General features: G+C 42.8%; 1 protein-coding gene across 1 annotated transcript; it reads left to right on the top strand.

Moving 5' to 3' along the window:
* The first annotated feature begins 5,510 nt into the window (after positions 1-5,510).
* On the top strand, positions 5,511-14,061 carry LOC100669772 (intelectin-1-like). The gene is made up of 8 exons (XM_010594881.3): positions 5,511-5,517; positions 6,401-6,523; positions 7,783-7,890; positions 9,130-9,377; positions 9,717-9,875; positions 10,250-10,370; positions 11,323-11,426; positions 13,755-14,061. Exons 1-8 carry the CDS (start codon positions 5,511-5,513, stop codon positions 13,905-13,907), a joined length of 1,023 nt encoding a protein of 340 aa, XP_010593183.2. The 3' UTR covers positions 13,908-14,061.
* Positions 14,062-23,120: the final 9,059 nt, after the last annotated feature.

Raw genomic sequence — 23,120 nt, 5'->3', positions numbered from 1 at the left:
ATAACATGTCCAAAGTAAGTGAGGTAAAATCTCACCATCCTTGCTTCTGAAGAACATTCTGGCTGTATTTCTTCTAAGACAGATTTGTTAATTCTTCTGGTAGTCCGTGGTATATTCAATATTATTTGTTAACACCATAATTCAAAGGCATCAATTCTTCTTTGATCTTCCTTATTTGTTGTCCAGCTTTCATATGCACATGAGGTGATTTAAAATACCATGGCTTGGGTCAGGTACACCTTAGTCCTCAAAATGACTTTTTAACACTTTAAAGAGGTTTTTTTGCAGCAGCTTTGCTCAATACAAAACCTTGTTTGATTTCTTGACTGCTGCCTCCATGGGTGTTGATTGTGGATCCAAGTAAAATGAAATCCTTGACAACTTCATTCTTTTCTCTGTTTATCATGATGTTGCTTATTGGTCCAGTTGTGAGGACTTTTTTTTCTTTATGTTGAGGTGTAATCCATACTGAAGGCTCCCTAGTCTTTGATCTTCATCAGTGAGTAGTTCAAGTCCTCTTTGCTATCAGCAAGCAAGGTTGTGTCATCTGCATATTCCAGCTTGTTAGTAAGTCTTTCTCCAATCTTGATGCGCTGTTCTTCTTCATATAGTCCGGTTTCTCAGATTATTTGCTCAACGTAACTTGAATAAGTATGGTGAAAGGATACAACCCTTATACACGCCTTTCCTGCTTTTAAACCATGCAGTGTCCCTTTGTTCTGTTGTTTGTACAGGTTCTGCGTGAGTACAGTTAAATGTTCTGGAATACCCATTCTTTGCAATGTTATCCATAATTTGTTATGATCCACTCAGTAGAATGCCTTTGCATAGTCAGTAAAACACACGTAAACATTTTTCTGGTATTCTCTGCTTTCAGCTAAGATCCATCTGACATCAGCAATGATATCCTTTGTTTCACATCCTCTTCCAAATCTGGCTTGAATTTTTGGCAGTTCCCTGTCAGTGTACTGCTGGAATCATTTTTGAATTATTCTCAGCAAAATTTTACTTGGGTGTGATAGTAACATTACAGAATATTAATTTCTTTTTTAATATAAAGAAGTTAATATTATCCAATGTTTTTTCAGTGTTTGATACTGTACAGAGTGCATGGCCTTTCATTATCCCTATGAGCTGGCAATCCTATGAAGTTGGTACAAGCTCACGATTCTTTACCTGCAATTCCAAATCCAAAAAATCTCAGAAATCTGGGAATTAAAACAAAATAACTTGTTTGGCGTCAAAACCTGAAGAGAACTCTGGTTACTCTTTAGGGGGCCAAGGGATTGTTATTAGAAGGGGTCATGAGGGGGATTGCTGGGTGGCTGGTTATGTTCTGTTTCTTGATCTGGCTGGCTGGTGCCTGGCTATGAGGGTGTGAAAATACATTGATTTTCTGTAACAGACATATAGAAAAGTGCCCTTACAGTCTGTGGGCAAATCGTATACTATTATGTATTATGCATTACATATATAATATATATGATATACAAGATACATAATAGTATATAATTGTATACTATTATGCATTTTGTGGAGCTCTGGTGGCGCAGTGGGTAAGAGCACGGCTGCTAAGCAAAAGGTCAGCGGTTCGAATTTCCCAGATGCTCCTTGGAAACCCTGTGGGGCAGTTCTATTCTGTCCAATAGGGTCGTTAAGAATCGGAATTGACTTGATAGCATCGGATTTGTTTTTTGGGGGTGGGGGGTTTATGTATATTGTAGTTCAACAAAAAGTTAAAAAACCTCACTTGACCTAAACTCATTTGGGAGCAATACCTGCCCTGAACTGACATGGATCTCTTTACAGTATTTTTATCATCTGTTTAACTACAGAAACAGTACTTTGTGTGATTATAAGGCCTGCCTTAGATTCTGATGGGGATGTGGTATGCTCACTATATTTTTCTTCAAAATCCTTTTATTTTAAAATTTTAATTTTGAATAAGGACTTGTGGACTTGAATCACCAACCCTATTTTACCCATGAGAAAACCGAGGTATCTTAAAGGGACATTTTCCTCCTTAGAGCTGGGGTGGTGAATTGTAAACAGGTCCTGGCCTAGGGTAGGGAAAGTTTCTGGTGAAAGTAACGTCTGTCTTCCCTGCCCTCTCCAGCCATCCAACTCCCAGGAGGAACGCTATCTGAATAAAACAACGAGGCACAAGGTTAGAACACCCTATATCTGCAAGTGTGGGTGCCTCCTAGAAATCTTGCATTCCTCATACGGTTGTTATGTGTCGTCAAGTCAATTTTGACTCCTATCGACCCTGTAGGACAGAGTAGAATTGCCCCAGAGAGTGTCCAAGGCTGTAATCTTCACATGAGCAGACTGCTGGATTTTTCTTCTGTGGGGTGGCTTGTGGGCTGGAACCTCGGATCTTTCAGTTAGCAGGCGAGCGCTTAGGGACTGCACCACCAGGGCTCCTTCCTCATATTAAAACCTGTTGCCATCGTGTCGATTCCAACTCATAACAACCCTATAGGACAGGATACAACTGCCCCATCGGGTTTCCAATGAGTGACTGGTGGATTTGAACTGCTGACCTTTTTGGTTGGCAGCCATAGCTCTTAACCACTAAGCCACCAGGGTTTCCTCCTTGTGTCAGAGACCTGAAATACTACTAGTGAAGGAGATATTTAGGGCAAAAGAATGTAAGGCTTATTTTTACAATCAGAGAAGTCCCAAGTGGAATAATTAGCCTCGGAGATAGAGAACTAACTTACACTGGAGATGTTCAAGCAGAGATGAGATTCAGTCGTTAGCAAACTTATGCCGAGATCCTTCTGCAGGCTAGATTATGTATGATTGGAGGAGGCAAATGGGTGAGAAAACAGAGGGAAATAACATGAATTCTTATGTCTTTAAGCTCAGGGGTTGGCAAACTATGGCTCACAGTCTGATTTTGTGTGGTCAGCAAGCTAAGAATGGTTTTACATTAAAAAAATATATTTTATTATGGCAAAAATGCACATAACAAAAACAATTTGCCAATTCAACATTTTTTACATGTACAGTTCAGTCACATTGATTACACTCATCATGTTGGGCAATTGTCACTACTGTTTCCAAATAATTCCACCACCATTAAGAGAAACTCAGTTTACCCTAAGCTAAGACTCCTCCTTTCCCCTTCTCTCCCACTAATAAACTTTGGTCTGTATATATTTGCCTATTTCATATAAGTGGGATCACACAGTATTATCTTTTTGTGATGGATGTATTTCACGCAGCATAATGTTTTAAAGATTCATCCTTAAATCCTCATTCATTCATGTATTAGGACTTCATTTCTAAACCAGCATAGTACTAGGGCAAAACTTGACCCTAAATAAGAATGCATTTCATGCTCGATGAAGGTATTATTGTGGTAGAAAACATTCCATGAAAAATGTCAACAAACAAGAATTTTCAAACTGACAAAAATCAATTTAGATTTTTGCCTCACATATGCCTGAAAATTAACTCCCGAGATATTGAACAATCAAATTAAAAAAATTTCAGAAATTTCAAAGAAATATACTAAGTGGTCAACAAACACGTAAAGATGTAGCCTAAGCACGTCCCCTTCTTCTAGTCCTCTGGAGTCCTGTTTCCCTCGGGTCTCCCAGTAGAATGGCATGACTTCTGGTACTGCGGGAAATGGACCAGCATAAAATGCCTGAAGAGTCCCAAGGGGATTTAGGTTTTTCCCGTGTGAATCTGCAGCTCAGCCGGTTCCTTGGCCCTCATCTGCTTTTTTTATCATCTGTCTGACTCTGGCTGCTATTGTCTTTCTCCAGACACCACATCTCTTCCTTTGTTCCCCGCAAAACTGGTAAACACCAGGACGTTGTGTGTGTTAGAACATATACTGACTAAATAATTTGATGGTGCAAATATGGCATAAGGTAATTACAACAAACAGGAGAGAACAATTTAAAATCAGACATTATTATTCCTAAAAATTTTATCAGATCAGAAATACCATACAGATAAGCCTTGTGATTCCAATCTGATTTAATTCTTTCATTCAATGAACACATATTAAAGACCAGCTATATGCCTGCCACTGTGTGTAGCCCTGGAGATATGGTAGAGAACCATCTCTCCTGCCCTCATGGAGAAGGAGACAAGTAGTAAGCAAATACCTATATAAATACCTATATAAATACCTAAATAAAAGGATTCAGGAGCTTCTTGAGAAGTAACTCACATAATCTTTCCAACAATAGTGCCTCAGGGTTTTGAGAAAAAGGTCAATCAGATTTATCCTCCATTTTTGCCTCCTTAGGTTCCTGTCTGAGTCTAAAGGAGAGGGAGCTGAAAAAAAAGCAGAAATAGTAGTTTCATTGAGATCACTGACACTGGAGACAAGGCCTGCTTTGGCAGGAGTCAGAAGCAGAGAGGTGTTTCCCTGGGCCTTCTTGAACAAGGTGGATGGCTCCTGTACCTTGAACAGCAGTGAGATGTGGCGTTGAACAAGGAGGCCTGAGAGTAAGTGGAAGCTGTGCCCTGACCATCAGCTCCTTGTCCCAGAGAGCAGGCCTAGCATCAGAGGTGGCTGGGAGAAAATCTAAGGGTTGAGCGATCAGCCTGGGCCCCAGCAGCAGACAGTGCTGAAAGGAGCCACGGCAGGTGAGGTGTGTGTGAAGAGGAGAACTCTTATTTGTTAGCTACACAGGAGACGTCTCCTGGGGATTATGGGCTTCAAAGGGGCTGGAAGTCTCCCAACAATGGAGGATATAAAAACTGGAGAAATTTCAGTACCATTAATGCCAACTCAGTATAACTCCTCGGCTGGTATATCCTTGAGAGTTATCAGTTACTTTAAGAAAAAGCTAATGACGTGAAGCTGATAACTGTACCGTGGTTATATATGAGACTATCCCTATTATTAAAAAATATACACTTAAGTATTTAGGGGTGAAGGATCATAATGTATGTAATTTAACCTCATATGGTTCAGAAAAAACTTGTGTTTGTATATATATATATATATATATATATATGTATATATGGAAGGCAACCCTGGTTGCATAGTGGTTAGGTGCTACGGCTGCTAACCAAGAGCTCAGCAGTTTGAATCCGCCAGGCACTTCTTGGAAACTCTGTGGAGCAATTCTAGTCTGTCCTATAGGGTCGCTATGAGTCGGAATCGACTCAATGGCAATGTGTGTATATACACACATTGTTGTCAGGTGCTGTCCAGTCAGTTCCGACTCATAGCTACCCTATGTACCACAGAACGAAACACTGCCCAGTCCTGCACCATTCTCACAATCATTACTACACTTGAGCCTATTGTTGCGGCCACTGTGTCGATCCATCTTGTTGAGGACCTTCCTCTTTTTTACCAAGCAGGATGTCCTCCTCCAGGGACTGGTCCCTCCTGACAATATGTCCAAAGTATTTGAGATGAAGAGAGAGAGAGAGAGGGAAATGATGAAGCACACAGGATAGAATATGAATAAAGGTGAATCCAGGTAAAGAGTATACACTATTTTTTGTAATGTTTTTATATTTTCGCAATGTTTTGTAAGTTTTTAGTTATTTCTAAGCAAAAAATTAATAAAATAGTGAAATTTTAGTGAGATACGTGCAATAATTTAGACAAAGGAGGAAGCCATCAGCTTTGCCTGGAGATGGGCCATCCGTCCGGGAAGAGTTCATAAAGAAGGTTAAGGAGAAACCCCTTAAGGATGATGCCTTTGGCCTGAGTCCTAGAGCATCTGATGGTAGGTGGGAAGGAGTAGAGTGCAGGGAAGCACTGTAAGGTCTGACCTATTCTGAAAGTTGGGTTATGTGACATAACACCGTGTAGGTAACTGCCTATTCTGCTTATGCATAAAACACACCCTGACAGAGCAGGATTTCCGTTCCCTCAGGTGGTGTGTGTCACCTGTGTGACCAAGACCACAGCCTCCTGCTCCTCCAGCTGTCCAAACATCCGTTCTCATTCTCAGGTCCCCTCAAAGGGAAGGTCATCAGAAGGAGGGGCTGGCAGCCTGGGCTGGGCTGGGCTTGCATGGTTTGGCTGTCCCTATAAAAAAAAAAAAAAATTTTTTTTGTCCCTATAAAGCTCTCAGCATTTCACCCTACGTCAGGGACCCTCTGAGGAAGCTCTGAGTCCTCATCTGGCAGCTCCTGCATCTGTGAAAGGGAACGAGGGAGCTTTCTGTGCTGGTGAAGAAGGGGTTCCTGAGTCTGAAACAAGGTCTGTGTGAGGAGGGAGCCCTAACACCAGTTCAGGTCTGGTCTTAGTCTCAGTGATTGGGAGTTTCAGGGAAAGAAGCCCATGGTCCATTGGGTATTTGTAGAGCTGGATAGGGGTGGAGGCTATTCTGGGAGGTTCTAGAATGTCCAGAACCCCATAACCCTCCACTTGAGGTTTCCTGATTCAGTAAACTCAGGAAGTAAGGTGACAGGAAGAGAAAGGATGGTCCAGCCAGTGATCTTGTGCATCTTGTTTCCCCTCCAAGGACAATGGCCAGGCTCTGCTTCTTGCTGTTCCTCTCCATTGCCACCAGAGGGTGCAGTGCAGGTAAATCACTGGAGTGGTGGGAGTAGAGCTGGGTTGGGTTGTTCTGTACTCTGGATCAGAGGAGAACTTACTGAGATGCGCAGAGGCCACACTTGGCAGCAAACATAAGATGCTGACTGGGTGCTGATTTCTGGCCTCTCTTGGGGTCCGGTTTCATTGCAGTCAGGGTGTTGGCTGAGGCCCGTCCCAAGGCCACTGCTCTGTGCCTCTGTGTGGCTGTGAGGGGGCTCAGGGATGGATGGTCAGGATTGTGTCCCCTCCCAGCCCTCCTGCTCCTGTGGCCTTGGGCTCAGGCTCTTCAGAGGGAGCAGTGTGGTCAGTGATGTGTCCAGGGAACATTCTCCACTAGTCAGTCCCTAGCCTCACAATTCCATTCCTCATACTAGGCACAGTATTGACGGTTTTTGTTGTAATTGGTATTATTTATTTTAGTAATCTCCAGGGGTAAGAACAGTTTATTAGTGACATTTTAAAGATGAAGAAGGGGGGGGATCAGAGATGTTAGGGAGCCATCTTGGGTTGCCTGGAATTTTAACTTGAGTCCTTTAACTCAAAGCTTACCTTTTTTCCCCCACTTGGCCAGGCTTCCAGCATAATTCCTAGGCTTTTAGCCTAGTATACAAGGCCCCTCATCCTCTGGCTTCAGTTCATTTCTCAGTTCTGGTTTTCATCACTTCCTGCAGTACAACATATGCTCTGGCCACAGTGTGTGACTGACCTGTAGCTTTTCAGCAGGCTGTACCATGCTCTGTTAGCCCTTCAAGCCATTTTACATGCTCCCTCCCTTCTGGAGCATTCTCTCCCCTTTCCCTTTGTCTTATAGCTGACTCCTATTCATCCTGTCAGAATCAACCTTCTCTGAATTACCTCTGCCCCCTTCCCCAGAAAGTTCCCTTTCTCTACCCGACAATGGGCTTCCCTGTACCCATTCTCGGTTGGGTGTCTTTTTCACGTCCTTCCTCCCACTAGAATGCAATCCCTTAAAGAAATTGTGTCAAATTGTGTTTGAATGCCCAGGGTTTGTGTGGTGCACATAGCAAGGATTTAATTAAAGTTAGTTGTGAGGAAGAATTCAGGTGTGAAGTCTGTACTAGATTTTGGATCAGACAGCCTTAGCAGAGAGAATCCCTGACCTCTTGGGGTCTCACACCGTACGCAGTGAGGAACTGCTACAGTATGCAGGGGCTGGGAACTGGTGGATAAGAAAGATGGTGTCAGCAGCCTCAGACTATTAATGAGAAGTATTATCACATCTCTAGCAGCAACCCATCTTCCTGAGATGTTCCAGAACAAATTCTGTTCTTCTTCCCTTCATTTCCTGCCTAGAAGCTGCAACGAAATCAAAGAAAGATGCCCTAGAGCAGATGGTGAGTAATGAAGCAATCCCAGCATTCAGCCCTTGAAGCCACTTTTTAGCTAAACAGAACCTGGTCATGGAAATCCAGAGATAGGTCCTCACCCCTACTGCCTGTCTGACTCCGTCTCCCACCCAAAGAGGTTTCCAGTGGGAATTTGAGGCTTTCGTGTCCCGTCCAAGTCACATCAGACATGATCTTCCGGACACAGGGAGAATGCAGTGCTCCTGGTGACCCGAAGGGTGGTGGCAAGAACAGGGAAGGTCCCAGATTTTACTCTACGTGTAAGCTATACTTTTATGGATGCTGGCAGAAAACATGAGACTCCTGAGTCAGAGACAGAGAACTTTATGGCTCACAGCACTAGCAGTAGCCAAGTATCAGCATTTTCTTGTGCTGGTCCTCTGAGCCTGAATTCCTACACGGTGATGACGCAGAGGGCCAGGTGCATCTGCACACGTAGTGGGCTTGCCAAGCAGGCTGACAAATTTGATGAGTAAAGAAACAACAAGCCCTTTTTAGATTCTGACAGTTTATTACTCCAATAGACAGCAAAGTCAAGGGCAGGGGCAAGGCCTCATGCCTCATCAGAACCTGGGAGGTGATGAGGAGTTGTCTCATGAGAGCTGCCCTGGAAGATAGGGCTGTGCATGAGAAATGGCCTTGGAGCAGCTCCCCACAAGCCTCCCATGCTCTCAAGTTTGGGAGGATCGCATGCATTTTGTGAAGGTTTAGGTCGACTGTGGCTAATCCTTGCCCTATGTGGCCTACACAGAGACAAGCAACGTGCCATGGTGGGCCCTTCTCCTACAGGGTTGTGTTGCAGGAGAGGAACTCTGAGCTCAGGGAATCTGACTCTGTTATGATGGGCAGGAACCATGCTTGCCCTTTGCTTTGAGATACGCAGAGGTCTCCAGCTCTAGATTGGACTGGAGATGTGGGTGGGTGCTGATTTCTGGCCTCTCCTACCCAGAGGGATCTACTAACCAGAAGGAGACACTATCTCTATCTTCTAAGGCTGTTTGCTACACCAACAACTATGATAAGATAGTGTTGAACAAAGGCAGTCAGTGCCTCTGCTCATAAGATGAGCAGAAATGATGGAGACCCGAGGAAGATTATCTACCAACAGTGGGTATGTGTGGGAGCCTCCAGGGTATACTCTCAATTTCCCAGAGCCTTTCTGGTTATGGGGCCTGAGATGGACCATGGGCTCTCAGACAGGGAAGCTTTGTTTGGTTATCTCCACAGATGGCCTGTATTTTCTCAGCACTGAGAATGGTGTCATCTACCAGACCTTCTGTGACATGACCTCTGGGGGTGGTGGCTGGACCCTGGTGGCCAGCGTGCACGAGAACGACATGTATGGGAAATGCACAGTGGGTGATCGCTGGTCCAGTCAGCAGGGCAGCAAAGCAGAGTACCCAGAGGGAGATGGCAACTGGGCCAATTACAACACTTTTGGGTCTGCAGAGGCGGCCACGAGTGATGACTACAAGGTTGGTGCCACTCATCACCCACCTGGGAAATGGTGAGGAGTTGAGTGTGGCTGGAACACGGTATGCAGAAGGGAGTGCTGTAAGATGGGAATATGGAGCTTGGGCTGGAGAAAGAAAAAAGTTCTTCTATGCCTTGAATCCCAACTTCCTCCAAACAGACTTTTCAGGGTGTGGGTGGTGGTAGGTCATCATCATCTGCTGGAAGGGGGTGTCTGAGAACTGCTGGCTGTCTGATCACCTGGATCCCAGCACTCTCAGCACAACTGAGGGCTCCATGTGTGCTTGGTCCTTTGTTTTATGTAACCTCCTGGCTGGTGAGGCTTGTCTGTCACTCTCCAGAACCCCGGATACTATGACATCCAGGCACAGGACCTGGGCATCTGGCATGTGCCCAACAAGTCCCCACTGAAGCTTTGGAGGAATTGCTCCCTGCTGAGGTATCGCACAGACAACGGCTTCTTCCGGAGTGTGGGGCATAATCTGTTTGGCCTCTACCAGGTACACAGCCTGGGGGGCAGTGTGTTTGGTGACCAGGGAGTAAAGTGTTTGGGGTGGAGAGTGAATCTGTTTTCTGTGGTCCCCTGTCACTACCAGCTGCCTGTACTTGGCTGTTTCTCCTGCCTCTAGTTCACTGCTACCTCTCTCTGAGGAACTTTGAGCCAGCTCTATGGGAGAGGAGGATGAGGATAAAGGGAGAAGACAGGGGCCTTGCTACTGCCAGGAAAATGTAGCCATGGGGAAAGGAGTCACTCTTATTAAGACTGGTTTCTGAATAATGACAGCTAGCTTGACTCAAGCCACCCTTACCTCCATGTCTGATTTGCGCAGCATCTCTACTCTCCTCACACAACCCCCAATCTGGGTCTCTGCAGAAATACCCAGTAAAATACGGATCAGGAAAGTGTTGGACTGACAACGGCCCGGTGATACCTGTGGTCTATGACTTTGGTGATGCTCAGAAAACAGCATCTTATTACTCACCACTTGGTCAGGGTGAGTGTTTGCTCCCTAAGCCCAGTCATCAATTATTCTCTGTACTCTTTGGGAAAGGATGGTAAATAGCCAAAGCAATAACTGCTAACATCTACTGAGCACTTAAAATGTGCCAGCCTCTTTCCTAGGATCTTGACATCGTTTTGTGTCATTTAATCATCATGAGAAACCTATGATGTTAGAATGACTATTGTCCCCATTTTACAGATTGGGAGACTGAACACTGAGAGATTAGGGGACATGCTGAGAGCCGCATGGTGTGTAAATAGCAGAGCCAGGATAAGAACTCAGGCATTGATCCCAGAGCCTGTACTCTTAACCACCCTGTGTGGCTTCTTATAGTAGTTAAGAAAAGGTACAGGCTTTGTTTGTTTGTTTGTTTACGGGAAAGGACACCTAGCAAAGTGGTGAGAAAAATTATTTTTATTATGAAGGATAGCTATTAATTATTTTAAAAAAGACTACATTTTTTACTGTAATAAATCCATAGAAGTTAAGTCTTTGGTGGGAAAATCAAAGCCATTACTCTTTGCGTTTGATATTTCAATGAAAGCAAGTGATTGTAGAGAAAACAAACAGATGTAATTGGATGAGAAATGTATGAACAGAAACACATGGCCACATCTGGTAATTGTTTATTCCCACTGTACCTTTTGAGGTCTTCTCGATGATCTTTCCGTAGAGGTTAATTTCCCCTGTAAGCCTTAGGCAGACGAGGGTCCTCTTGTGAGGCCCAGCCTTTGTCCTCTGCAGCCTTTGGTGGTGGGGAGAGCCTCCTTCCTGGCCATGTCCACCAGCCACTGGCTCTAGCCCACAGACTGGAGTGCAGGGCCGCAGCTGGAGCTTTAAAAATTTTAGGTGTAGGGAATTCCTGGGCTGGTCAAAGGGAAGGAAGGTCTTTCTAGTTCCTCCTTTGTATACGTCAGTCTTTTCTCTGCCTTTTCTTTTCCAGGAGAATTTGTCGCAGGATTTGTCCAGTTCAGGGTGTTTAATAATGAGAGAGCAGCCAACGCCCTGTGTGCCGGGGTCAGAGTCACTGGCTGCAACACCGAGCTTGTGAGTCTTCAGGGAAACCAAGGGTGTGTGTGTACCTAGGTGGGGTGTGCTGATCTGTGTCTTTGTGGTTTGCCTTTTTACTCTCTTGATGGTGTCTCCTGGATATACTTTATTTTAATGGAGTCCAATTTATTGCTATTTCATTTATGGTTAGTACATTTGTGTTTTGTTTAAAAAATATTTCCCTATGTTGAGGTCATGAAGATATTCTCCAATATTAGTATCAACTTCTAGAAGGTCTATGTTTATTTTTTTTTCCAGTCTTGTAGGGAAGAATCCACCAGGCACTCCTTGGAAACTCTATGGGGCAGTTCTACTCTGTCCTATAGGGTCGCTATGAGTGAGAATTGACTCGATGGCATTGGGTTTGGTATTCTTTTTTTTTGGTAGGGAAGAGACTCTCTTTGAGGGACATCTTGCAGCTGGGGGCAGCAGGGAGTCAGAGTCACCAAGAACGAGGGCATTCACTCAGGAGCCTCTTTCCTTCCCCAGCTAATAGGCTAAGAATGGGCCTTAGTTCCTGGAAAGTGACCGTAAAGTCACAGGCCCATCTTCACTTCCTCCTCAGCCACCAGTTTGTCCATTTTTGCCAGGATGAGGCAGGGTGCTTTCATGTAAGAACCTCGTAGGCTGTGATTCAGAGAATCATGGGAATATAGGCAATGGGGCGAGTGTGTCTATGCTCTCTGCATTGATAACTGTTTCCCACACTGGCTTCCATGGCCCCTTACACTGCTCATTAATGCATGTTTGCATCTACGCCTGCACGCATTGATTTTTCCTTAAAAAATATGTGCACCTACTATGTGCTGGGTGTTAGACACAGTCTTTTTCCTTAAGGAGCTCAGATTTTGTGGAGCAGAGATGTAAATGCATAATTGCACTTTCATGTGGTATGAACTATAATAGAAATGTAAACAAAGCTCTCTGGGAACACAACAGAGGATCTCTTAACTCTGCCAGTGACACATAGCTGATTCTCCAGGGAAGGTGCCTTTGTGCTGAATCTCAAAAGATGTATAGAGTTTATCACATAGCAAGGGATGTTGTTGTTGTTACTTGCCGTGAAGTCGATTTCAATTCATAGTGACCCCAAGTGTTACAAAGTAGAACTGCCCCATAGGGTTTTCTAGGCTGTAGTCTTTTTTTAATCTTTATAGGAGCAGATAGCCAGGTCGTTCTCCCACGGAGCTGCTGGGTGGGTTTGAACTGTGAACCTTTCGGTTAGCAACTGAGCGTTTAACCATTGCACCACCATGGCTCCTTGGCAAGGAATAGAACAGTGCATTTTAGCACAAATGATGAACATGTTCAAAACCATTGTTTGAGAGAGCCGTAAGCTGTTTTGTAATTTTGGAGCATAGGGTATATGTTGGGTAGAGGAAGGAGCTGATTGTGGAAGTATCTACAGGAGCCAGGGCAAGGAGAGACTTTGATATTATGTCAAAGATTTGGAGTTTATACTGAGGGTGATGGGAATTGTTAGAGGATTTTGAACAGAACAGTGGCCTGATCAACTTTGGTTTGGTAAAGACTACTCTGGTAGCAGTGTGGAGGACCTGGATTCAAGAGCAGAGAAATTAGGGACAAGAAGTTCAGTTACGAGGTAGGTGCAAAGGTTGGGATGTGAAATACTGAGGACCTGAACTAGGGCATTCTTGAGAGAGATGGATGAGCATGGCCATCCGTACATACATAGGTGATATGGAATCAACAGTTCTTGATGACGAGATGATTATGGGAGGTAGGAAGTGAAGAAGACTAAAATGACTTTCGGTTTTTGTTTTGGTAGACTGAGTGCTACCAATTAATCAAGATAGGGTGACAAGATGAGGAACAGACTTGGGGTCAAAAAGAGACAATTTTGTTTTGCTCAAGTGGAGTTTGAGATACCAGAGACATGTAGGTAGAGATGTCCAGGTGGCTGCTGGAAATGGAGGTCTCTAGTGTAAGAAAATCTGAACAAGGATCAGAGATTTGGGTGTCCTCAGTATCCTGATAACAGTTAAAGTCCTGGGAGAATGAGGTGTGGACTGAACCTTGAGGAATAGCATTCAGGGGATAGACAGAGGAAGAGAGGCCAGTAGAGGGGCCTGAGAATGAATGCTAAGTCAGGTAGAAAGGAAGCCAGGAAAGAGAGCATTACTTACTTCAGAATTCACTGGAGGGGAGGGTTTTAAGGGGGCAGTACCATGTAAGCATGTGGCAAAACCAAGTAGGATGAGGCCCAAAGATGCCAGGGAATTTGACCATCCCCTTCCAGGGGATTTGACCATTAAGAGCTTGCTGGTGTCACCTCATTGGGCTCCTCCTTTCCTTTTTTCCCAGCACTGCATTGGAGGAGGAGGATTCTTTCCAGAGGGCTCACCCAGGCAGTGCGGGGATTTCTCTGCCTTTGACTGGAGTGGATATGGAACTCACAGCGGCTACAGCAGCAGCCGGGAAATAACCGAGGCAGCTGTGCTCCTGTTCTACCGTTGAGAGCTCTGTGGCGTGGGTCCACAACTGGCTCCCAATCCTGGTTACTGGAAGACAGAAAACCTCGAATGCTAACACAGAGGAGAGAATAATAAATTACATCAGTGAATGATTCTGGGTTTCTTTGAATTATTTTTATAAGTTGGCTGAGGCCCTGAGGGATATTTTAAAAGAATATCTATTGTCCCGGTGAATTTCACCTCAGACATTCTGGGTTTGGAATTTCAAGCCTCAGGTATCCCAGAAGGTAAGTATGCCCCTCTTTCTAGGATACCCTGGATTAGATTCAAGGGCAGGGGAAAATATTTCATATTACTTCTTCCTAACTCAGTCTTATTGTCTAATCAAATAAAGCCATCAATATAAACACCTTGAAGAAAAGATGACTATTATTTAGATTCAGTAGGAAAAAAAAAAATAAAAAAACAAAGGAAATAGAAGGCACAACTACCCATTTCCTTTATTATCCCAGTTCTGGTGCTTAGGATAGTCTAACAGGGTGGCTCGCAAGCTCTGGGCTCCCAACTTCAGTTGCTTATTATTGAAAAGTCAGACAAGGGTTCAAATTGAGTCTCAATGTATCATCTGTGCAAAAAGGATGATAACTGCACCAGTCCTGGCTTGTGACCTTATATACTGTTTTGCTCAAAATGCAAATCTGATCATAAAATTCCCTGCCCCCATCATCATACCTTTTCTCCATTGCTCCTCAAGGACTAGAGCAGACGTTCTCAAACGGGCTGAGAGGTGGGAGAGGAAGGTGTGATTTTTGTCCCGCAGGTGGGCTTGCCACATTAAAAAAAAAAACATTTAGCAAATAAAAATACAGGAGGCCTAATTAAATTTGAATTTCAGATAAGCAAAGAAGAGTGTTTTTAGAGTAAGTATGTCCCATGCAATGTATTATCTGGCAACCCTGCCCCCAGGGAACGTTTGGCTATATCTGGACATATTTTTGGTTATTGACTGGTGAGGAGTGCGGTGGAGTAGTACTGGCTGTAGTGAACAGAAGCAGCAATGCTGCTCAACATCCTCCATTGCACAGGACATCCTGTCCCTATAGCAAAGATTAATCTGTTGAAAAAGACAGGGCTGAAAGTTTTGTTTAAATTTTATAGAAGTCATGAGGCCCTGGCCTTTGGCATCTGAAAGCAACGGAGAAAAATCTTTTAAAGATTTTTTTTTTTTTAAAATGCCCAAGAGTTGTTTTGTTTTGCTCAAGTGGAGTTTGAGATACCAGAGACATGTAGGTAGAGACGTCCAGGTGGCTGCTGGAAATGGAGGTCTCAAGTGTAAGAAAATCTGAACAAGGATCAGAGATTTGGGTGTCCTCAGTATCCTGATATCTTGGTTAAATATGATTTATAAGGTACTGGGTCATCCATGGAGCCCTCGTGGTGCAGTGCTACAGCGGGTAACCAAAAGGTTAGCAGTTCAAATCCACCAACTGCTCCTTGGAAACCCAATGGGGCAGTTCTACCCTGTCCTATAGGATTGCTATGAATCGGAATTGACTCAAAGACAATGGGTTTTGTTTGGGTTGGGTCTGCCACTGTTAGTGTCTTTGCTTTTTTTCAGTATCTTCTATATTTTTATTCCTTCTTAATAATAGTTTATTCTTTATTGCTCACTCCTGCCTTTTCTTCTTACTCTTTTATTCCTTCTTCTCTGTTCACTTTTGTTATCTCCTGTGTTTTTTCTCTCTTTCACTCTTAATTCAGGGTTCTGGAAGAAATACACAGGGCACTCAAACAGGATAACTGAAGAGTTTAGTAAAGAGCCTGTTTACAAAGGTGTGGGTGGTTAAGACAAACAAAGAGATATGTAGTGCTTAAGAGCTAACAATATTTTGGAACAGTTACAGGAACCCTGGGAGAAAATAATGTAGAAGAAATCTGCCAGGCAGGAACTTGGTCTTTGGTACAGTGGTGTAGCCAAGCCATGGCAAGCCAGCAGCAAGGGAGCTGAGAAGTTATTACCCTCATTTATCCTTCTGCCGCTGAATCTTGTCAGTAGGTCTTACTGGCCAAGCCCAATTGAAAGCCAGAGGACAAGTGAGCCCGTGAATGTATTTCATAAAGGTAAGCTTCCTGTCATAGATTGAATTGTGTCTCCCAAAAATATGTGTCAACTTGGCTAGGCCATGATTCCCAGTATTGTATAGTTGTCCTCCATTTTGTGACCTGATGTAATTGTCTTATGTGTTGTAAATCCTAATCTCTGCCTGTAGTTAATGAGGCAAGATTAGGTTATGATAAAGAGGATTAGGGTGGGATGCAACACTTTTACCCAGGTCAGAGCCCTGATCTGATGTAAGAGAAGTTTCCTTGAGTGTGGCCTGGATCTCCTTTTATCTTCCAAGAGATAAAAGGAGAAGAGAGCAGAGAGAGAGGGACCACCAAGAAAGAAGAGCCAGAATTGTGGAGCATGTCCTTTGGACCCAGGTCCCTGTGCTGAGAAACTCCTAGACCCAGGGGACGATTGATGACAAGACACATGGAGATTTCCATGGAAAGCTGGGCCCACAGACATTGAAAAGAGACAAAGACCTTCCCCCAGAGTCCACAGAGAAAGACTTTGCCTAGAGCTGGTGTCCTGAATTTGGACTTCTACCCTCCTAAACTGTGAGAGAATAAATTTCTGTTAATGCCATCCATTTGTGGTATTTCTGTTATAGCAGCACTAGATAACTAAGATGCCTCCTGAGCAATTGAGCAGTGAGGACAATAGTGGAGAATGGATCTTGAAGGACAAATGAAAAATATTCAGCACAGTCCATTCCTTTTGTTCATTAGCATCAATTTTCTTCCTTTGTCCAAATGAAAAATTCACACCTGCAACCTAGAGGACACACAATTGTCCCATTAATTCTCATATAATTGTGGGATGATGTCATGGACGGAACTGTGTCCCCCCAAAATATCTGTCAACTTGGCTTGGTCATGATTCCTAGTATTGCATGATTGTCTACCATTTTGTCATCTAATGTAATTTCCCTATGTGATGTAAATCCTATCACTATGATGTTAATGTTAACAGGTTAGTGGCAGTTATACTGATGAGATCTACAAGATTAGATAGTGTCTTAAGCCAATCTCTTTTGAGATATAAAAGAGAAAAGCAAGCAGAGAGATATGGGGACCCCATACCAGCAAGAAGGCAACACTGGGAGCAGAGCTGAGAAGCTCCTAGACCACGGGAAGACTGATGACAAGGACCTTCCTCCACAGTCAACAGAGATAAATAAAGCCTTCCCCTGGAGCTGGCACCCTGAATTTGGACTTGTAGCATACTGGACTGTGAGAGAATAAACATCTGTTTGTTAAAGCCGTCCACTTGTGGTATTTCTGTTACGGCAGCACTAGATGACCAAGACAAGTGATGTCATTTCAGTCAAACCCTCATGTAAAACCTAATACATTAGCTTCCACCAATGGTCTTCATATAAGGTCCAAAAACCCAAACCAAACCCATTGCCATCAAGTCTATTCCAACACATAGGACGCTATAGGGTTTCCAAGACTGTAAATCTCTCTCTCTTTTTTTTTTTTATTGTGCTTTAAGTGAAAGTTTACAGTTCAAGTTAGTTTCTCATACAAAAATTTATACACACATTGTTATGTGACCCTAGTTGCTCTCCCTTTAATATGACAGCATACTCCTCCTTTCCACTCCGCATTTCTTGTGTCCATTCAACCAGCTCCTGTCCCTTTTGACCTTCTCATCTTGCCTCCAGACAAGAGTTGTCCATTTAGTCTCACGTATCTACTTGAGCTAAGAAGCACACTCTTTACGAGTATCATTTTATGTCTTGTGGTCCAGTCTAATCTTTGTCTGAAGAGTTGGCTTCAGGAATGGTTTTGGTTCTGAGCCAACACAGAGTCCAGGGGCCATGTCTTCTGGGGTCCCTCCAGTCTCAGTCAGACCATTAAGTCAGGTCTTTTTACTAGAATTTGAGTTCTGCACCCCACATTTCTCCTGCTCTATCAGGGATTCTCTTGTGTTCCCTGTCAGGTGGTCTTGGTGGTAGCTGGGAACGTCTAGTTCTTCTGGTCTCAGGCTGATGAAGCCTCTGGTTTATGAGGCCCTTTCAGTCTCTTGGGCTCATATTTTCCTTGTGTCTTTGGTGTTCTTCATTCTACTTTGCTCCAGGTGGGTTCAGACAAATTGATGCCTCTCAGGTAGCCACTTGCTGGCTTTTAAGACCCCAGACACCACTCACCAAAGTGGGATGCAGCACATTTTCTTAATAAACTTTGTTAGGCCAGTTGACCTAGAAGTCCCCTGAAACTGTGGTCCCTAGACCCCTCCCCTGCTACTCTGTCCCACAAAGTGTTTGGTTGTATTCAGGAAATGTCTTAGCTTTTGGTTTAGTCCCGTTGTGCTGACTTCCCCCATATTGTGTGTTGTCCTTCCATTCACCTAAGGTAATTCTTGTCTACTGTCTAGTTAGTGAACATGCCCTTTCCTCCTTCCCCTCCCTCCCCACTCTCGTAACCATCAAAGAATGTTTTCTTCTGTGCTTAAACATTTCTTGAGTTCTTATAATAGTGGTCTATACAATATTTGTCCTTTTGCAATTGACTAATTTCACTCAGCATAATGCCTTCCAGATTCATCCATGTTATGAGATGTTTGGCAGATTCATCATTGTTCTTCATTGTTGCATAGTATTCCTTTGTGTGAATATACCATAATCTGTTTATCCATTCATCTGTAGATGGGCACCTAGGTTGTTTCCATTTTTGCTATTGTGAACAGTGGTGCAATGAACATGGGTGTGCATATATCTATTCTTGTGAGTGCTCTTATTTCTCTAGGATATATTCCAAGGAGTGGGATTGCTGGATCGTATGGCACTTCTATTCCTAGTTTTTTAAGGAGGTGCTAACTCAATCTCCAAAGTAGTTGTACCATTTTACATTCCCACCAGCAGTATATAAGAGTTCCAGTCTCTCCACAATCTACCCAACATTTATTATTTTGTGTTTTTTGGATCAATGCTAGCCTTGTTGGGGTGAGATGATATCTCACTGGAGTTTTGATTTGCATATCTCCAATGGCTAATGATCGTGAGCATTTTCTCATATATCTATTAGCTGCCTGAATGTCTTCTTTGGTGAAGTGCCTGTTCATATCCTTTGCCCATTTTTTAATCAGCTTATTTTTCTTTTCGTTGTTGAGGTTTTGCAGTATGTTATAGATTTTAGAGATTAGATGCTGCTCGGATTTGTCATAGACAATTTTTTTCCCCCAGTCTGTAGGTAGTCTTTTTATTCTTTTGATGAAGTCTTTTGATGAGCGTAAGTGTTTGATTTTTAGGAGCTTCCAGTTGTCTAGTTTCTCCTCTGCTATCTGTGCATTGTTAATAATGTTTTGCATTCTGTTTATGCCATGTATTAGGCCTCTTAAGGTTGTCCCTATTTTTTCTTCCATGGTCTTTATCTTTTTAGATTTTATATTTAGGTCTTTGATCCATTTTTTGTTAGTTTTTGTGCATGGTGTGAGGTATGGGCCTTGTTTCATTTTTTTTGCTGAAGGATATCCAGCTATGCCAGCACCGTTTGTTAAAGAAACTGTATTTTCACTAATTAATGGACTTTGGGCCTTTGTCAAAATCAGCTGCTCATAGATGGATAAATTTACATCTGGATTCTCAGTTTTGCTCCATCGGTCTATGTATCTGTTGTACCAGTACCAAGGTGTTTTGACTACTGTGGCAGTATAATAGGTTCTAAAATCAGGTAGCCTGGGGCCTCCCACTTTGTTCTTCATCAGTATTGCTTTACTTTTCCAGGGCCTCTTCCTTTCCAAATGAAGTTGGTGAGTTATTTCTCCATCTCATTAAAAGATGCCATTGGAGAGGCAGGGCCGAGACAGTGGAGCAGTCAGATGCTTCAGCTTATCCCTCTTACAGTAAAGACCAAAAAAAAAAAAAAAAAAAAAAAAACAAGCGAAATGATTACATACATGACAAGCTAGAAGCCCTGATCATCAAGGGCAAAGTTAGGAAATTGGACTGAGTGGCAGGGGGAGGGAACGATGGTTCAGAAGCAGCAAGGAGTTGCTGGACCTGACTCAGTGAGAACCATCGCCCTTTAAGCATGATCCCCTGGAGTGACTGTGGCAGGCCTAGTGGTAGTCTTTGGGATGCAGTTTTATCAGGGAGAGACAGCGAGCTGCACAGTCTACTCACACCTCTGGAACCAGAGAAGAACAGCGCTCTTGGCAAAAGCTCAGTACTTGCATTTATTTTATCATGCCCCTAGCCCCCAAGCCAGCTTCAGAGGCCATCAATTTCCCTGGGACTAAGACAGGTCCTGTGTGTGTCCTGGGCCATTCTTCTGGCCTTGGAGAAGGAATAAATTAACAATTGGGGGAAAAGATAATCTGCCAGGTCCACTAAGCTGGGGAGCTTAGGACAGAAGCAGCTCCTGTCCAGGCACAAATGGTTCATGGACTTTGATTATCTTTCACCTCTTCATGGATCTGTGTGGGCCTATTTCAGGAGATGAGGCCCTTGTTACTGCAACGGTGTATGTGCTTGAGATCTGACTTCAACTGTTTCAGCTGTGTTGTGAAAAAGTGGGTTTTTGATGTTTGATATGCTTTGCCTATTAAACAGGGTCCTCACCTACCCACATCAGGGGCCTGAGGACTGGTGGCCCCACTCATGTCAGCTAGCCACCCATGACAGGGGGCCAAGGATAAGTGGTGCCTCGCAGTCCTTACAACCAAAGGCATTGGGTGCCCATGGTCTGCCTGCAGAACCTAACCACCTATGCACTCTAGGGAACAGGGATGCGCTTTCCTCACAGACACCTGGGGGATGGTTGTCAGCCACCTGCTTTGTTCAGAGCATGATCCCCTGCTGCAACCAGATACCTGTGCCTACACCAATCACCCCTGCCCCTCTAAGACTGTAAGACAGAGCCTGTACCACACACTTGATGACCAACTACCTAGACATCTGAGCTGAATCCTTACAATAAAAGTGGATGGACTCCTCAGTTCTTATACCTGGTAACAGCTCTAGCCAACTAGTGAAAGGACACTAGAGCTTCAAAGACACAAATAATCAAGCTAGATCACTCAAGCAGCCTATTGGGGCATATCAAAACAAAACAAAGCAAGAAGCTAGACTACAGTAAGCAAACAAGATAAATTAATACAATAACTTATAGATGGCTATGAAACAACAGTCAATATCAAATCACATAAAGAAGCAGACAACAAGCTCTCAACTCAAAGAATCAAGGAATCTTCCGGGTGAAGATGTATTCCTGGAATTACAATGTAGAATACAAAAGATTAATATACAGAACTCTTCAGATCAGGAGGGAGAGCAGGCAAAACACAGAACAAGCCAAGGAACACACAGATAAAGCAGTTGAAGAAATTAAAAAGATTATTCAAGAACATAATGAAAAATTTAATAGGCTGTAAGAATCCACAGAGAGACAGCAATCAGAAATTCAGAAGATTAACAATAAAATTATAGAATTAGACAACTCAATAGAAAGTCAAAGGAGTAGAATTGAGGCAATGGAATTCAGAATTAGTGAAACTGAAGATACAACAATTGGCACCAAAATATTCTAAGAAAAATCAGATAAAAGAATTAGAAAAGATGAAGAAAACTTAAGAATCATGTGGGACTCTATGAAGAAAAATAACCTACGAGGGATTGTAGTACCAGAACAGGGAGTGATAACAGAAAATACAGAGAGAATTGTTGAAGATTCGTTGGCAGAAAACTTCCCTGATATCGTAAAAGATGAGACGATATCTATTCAAGATGCTCTTTGAAAGCCACATAAGGTAGATCTCAAAAGAAAGCCACCAAGACATATTATAGTCAAACTTGCCAAAACCAAAGATAAAGAGAGAATTTTAAGTGTGGCCAGGGATAAATGAAAAGTCACCTACAAAGGAGAGTCAATAAGAATAAGCTTGGAGTGCTTGGCAGAAACCATGCAGGCAAGAAGGCAATGGGATGACTTATATAAAGCATTGAAGGAGAAAAATTGCCAGCCAGGAATCATATATCCAGCAAAACTGTCTCTCAAAAATGAAGGTGAAATTAGGACATTTCCAGATAAACAGAAATTTAGGGAATTTGTAAAAACCAAACCAAAACTACAAGAAATACAAACGGGAGTTTTCTGGTTAGAAAATCAATAACAACAGATATCAACCTAACACTAGAAAACAGGACAGAGCAACCAGATATCAGCCCAAATAGGGAAATCTCAAAAATAAATCATGATAAAAAATGCTCAAAACAGGGAAACAGCGATGCCATTATGTAAAAGATTACAATATTAAAACAATAAAGATGGACTAAAAAATGTCATAGATCTTTCATATGGAGAGTAAGTCAAACCAGTATAAAGAAATAGAAGTTAGGTTTAAACTTTGAAAAATAGGGGCAAATATTAATGTAACCACAAAGGAGACTAACAATCCTACATATCAAAATAAAATACAAGGAAAAAAAAAAAGACTCAGCAAAAACAAAATCAACAACAACTAATAAGAGGAAAAAACAATATATAAAGATAGACTACTCAGCACAAAAAATTAAGTGGTAAAAAAACTGTCAACAACACACAAAACAAGACATCAAAATGACAGCACTAATAAATTCAAAAAAAAAAAAAAAACTCATACCTATCAATAATTATGCTGAATGCAAAGGGACTAAAAGCACCAATAAAGAGACAGAGAGTGGCAGAATGGATAAAAGAACATGGTCTGTCTATATGCTACCTACAAGAGACACACCTTAGACCTAAAGACACAAACAAACTAAAACTCAAAGGATGGAAAGAAATATATCAAGCAAACAACAATTAAAAAAAGCAGGAGTGGCAATATTAATTTCTGACCAAATGGACTTTAAATTCACCATAAAGGATAAGGAAGGATGCCATACAATGATTAAAGAAACAATATGCCAGGAGGATATAACCGTATTAATTATTTATGCACCCAGTGTTAGGGCTTCGAGATACATAAACAACCTCTAACAGCATTGAAAAATGAGATACGCAGCTCCACAACAACAGTGGAATTCAACACACCAGTTTTGGTGAAGGATAGAACATCCAGAAAGAAGCTCAATAAAGAAATGGAAGATCTAAATGCCACAATCAACAAACTTGACGTCATAGACACATACAGAACACACCACCCCAAAGCAGCCAAGTACAC

The sequence above is a fragment of the Loxodonta africana genome, chromosome 3, assembly GCF_030014295.1.
Source record: "Loxodonta africana isolate mLoxAfr1 chromosome 3, mLoxAfr1.hap2, whole genome shotgun sequence".
Taxonomy (NCBI): Eukaryota; Metazoa; Chordata; class Mammalia; order Proboscidea; family Elephantidae; genus Loxodonta; species Loxodonta africana.
Note: the sequence above shows the minus strand (reverse complement) of the source record. Positions and strands in the feature narration are given on the sequence as shown.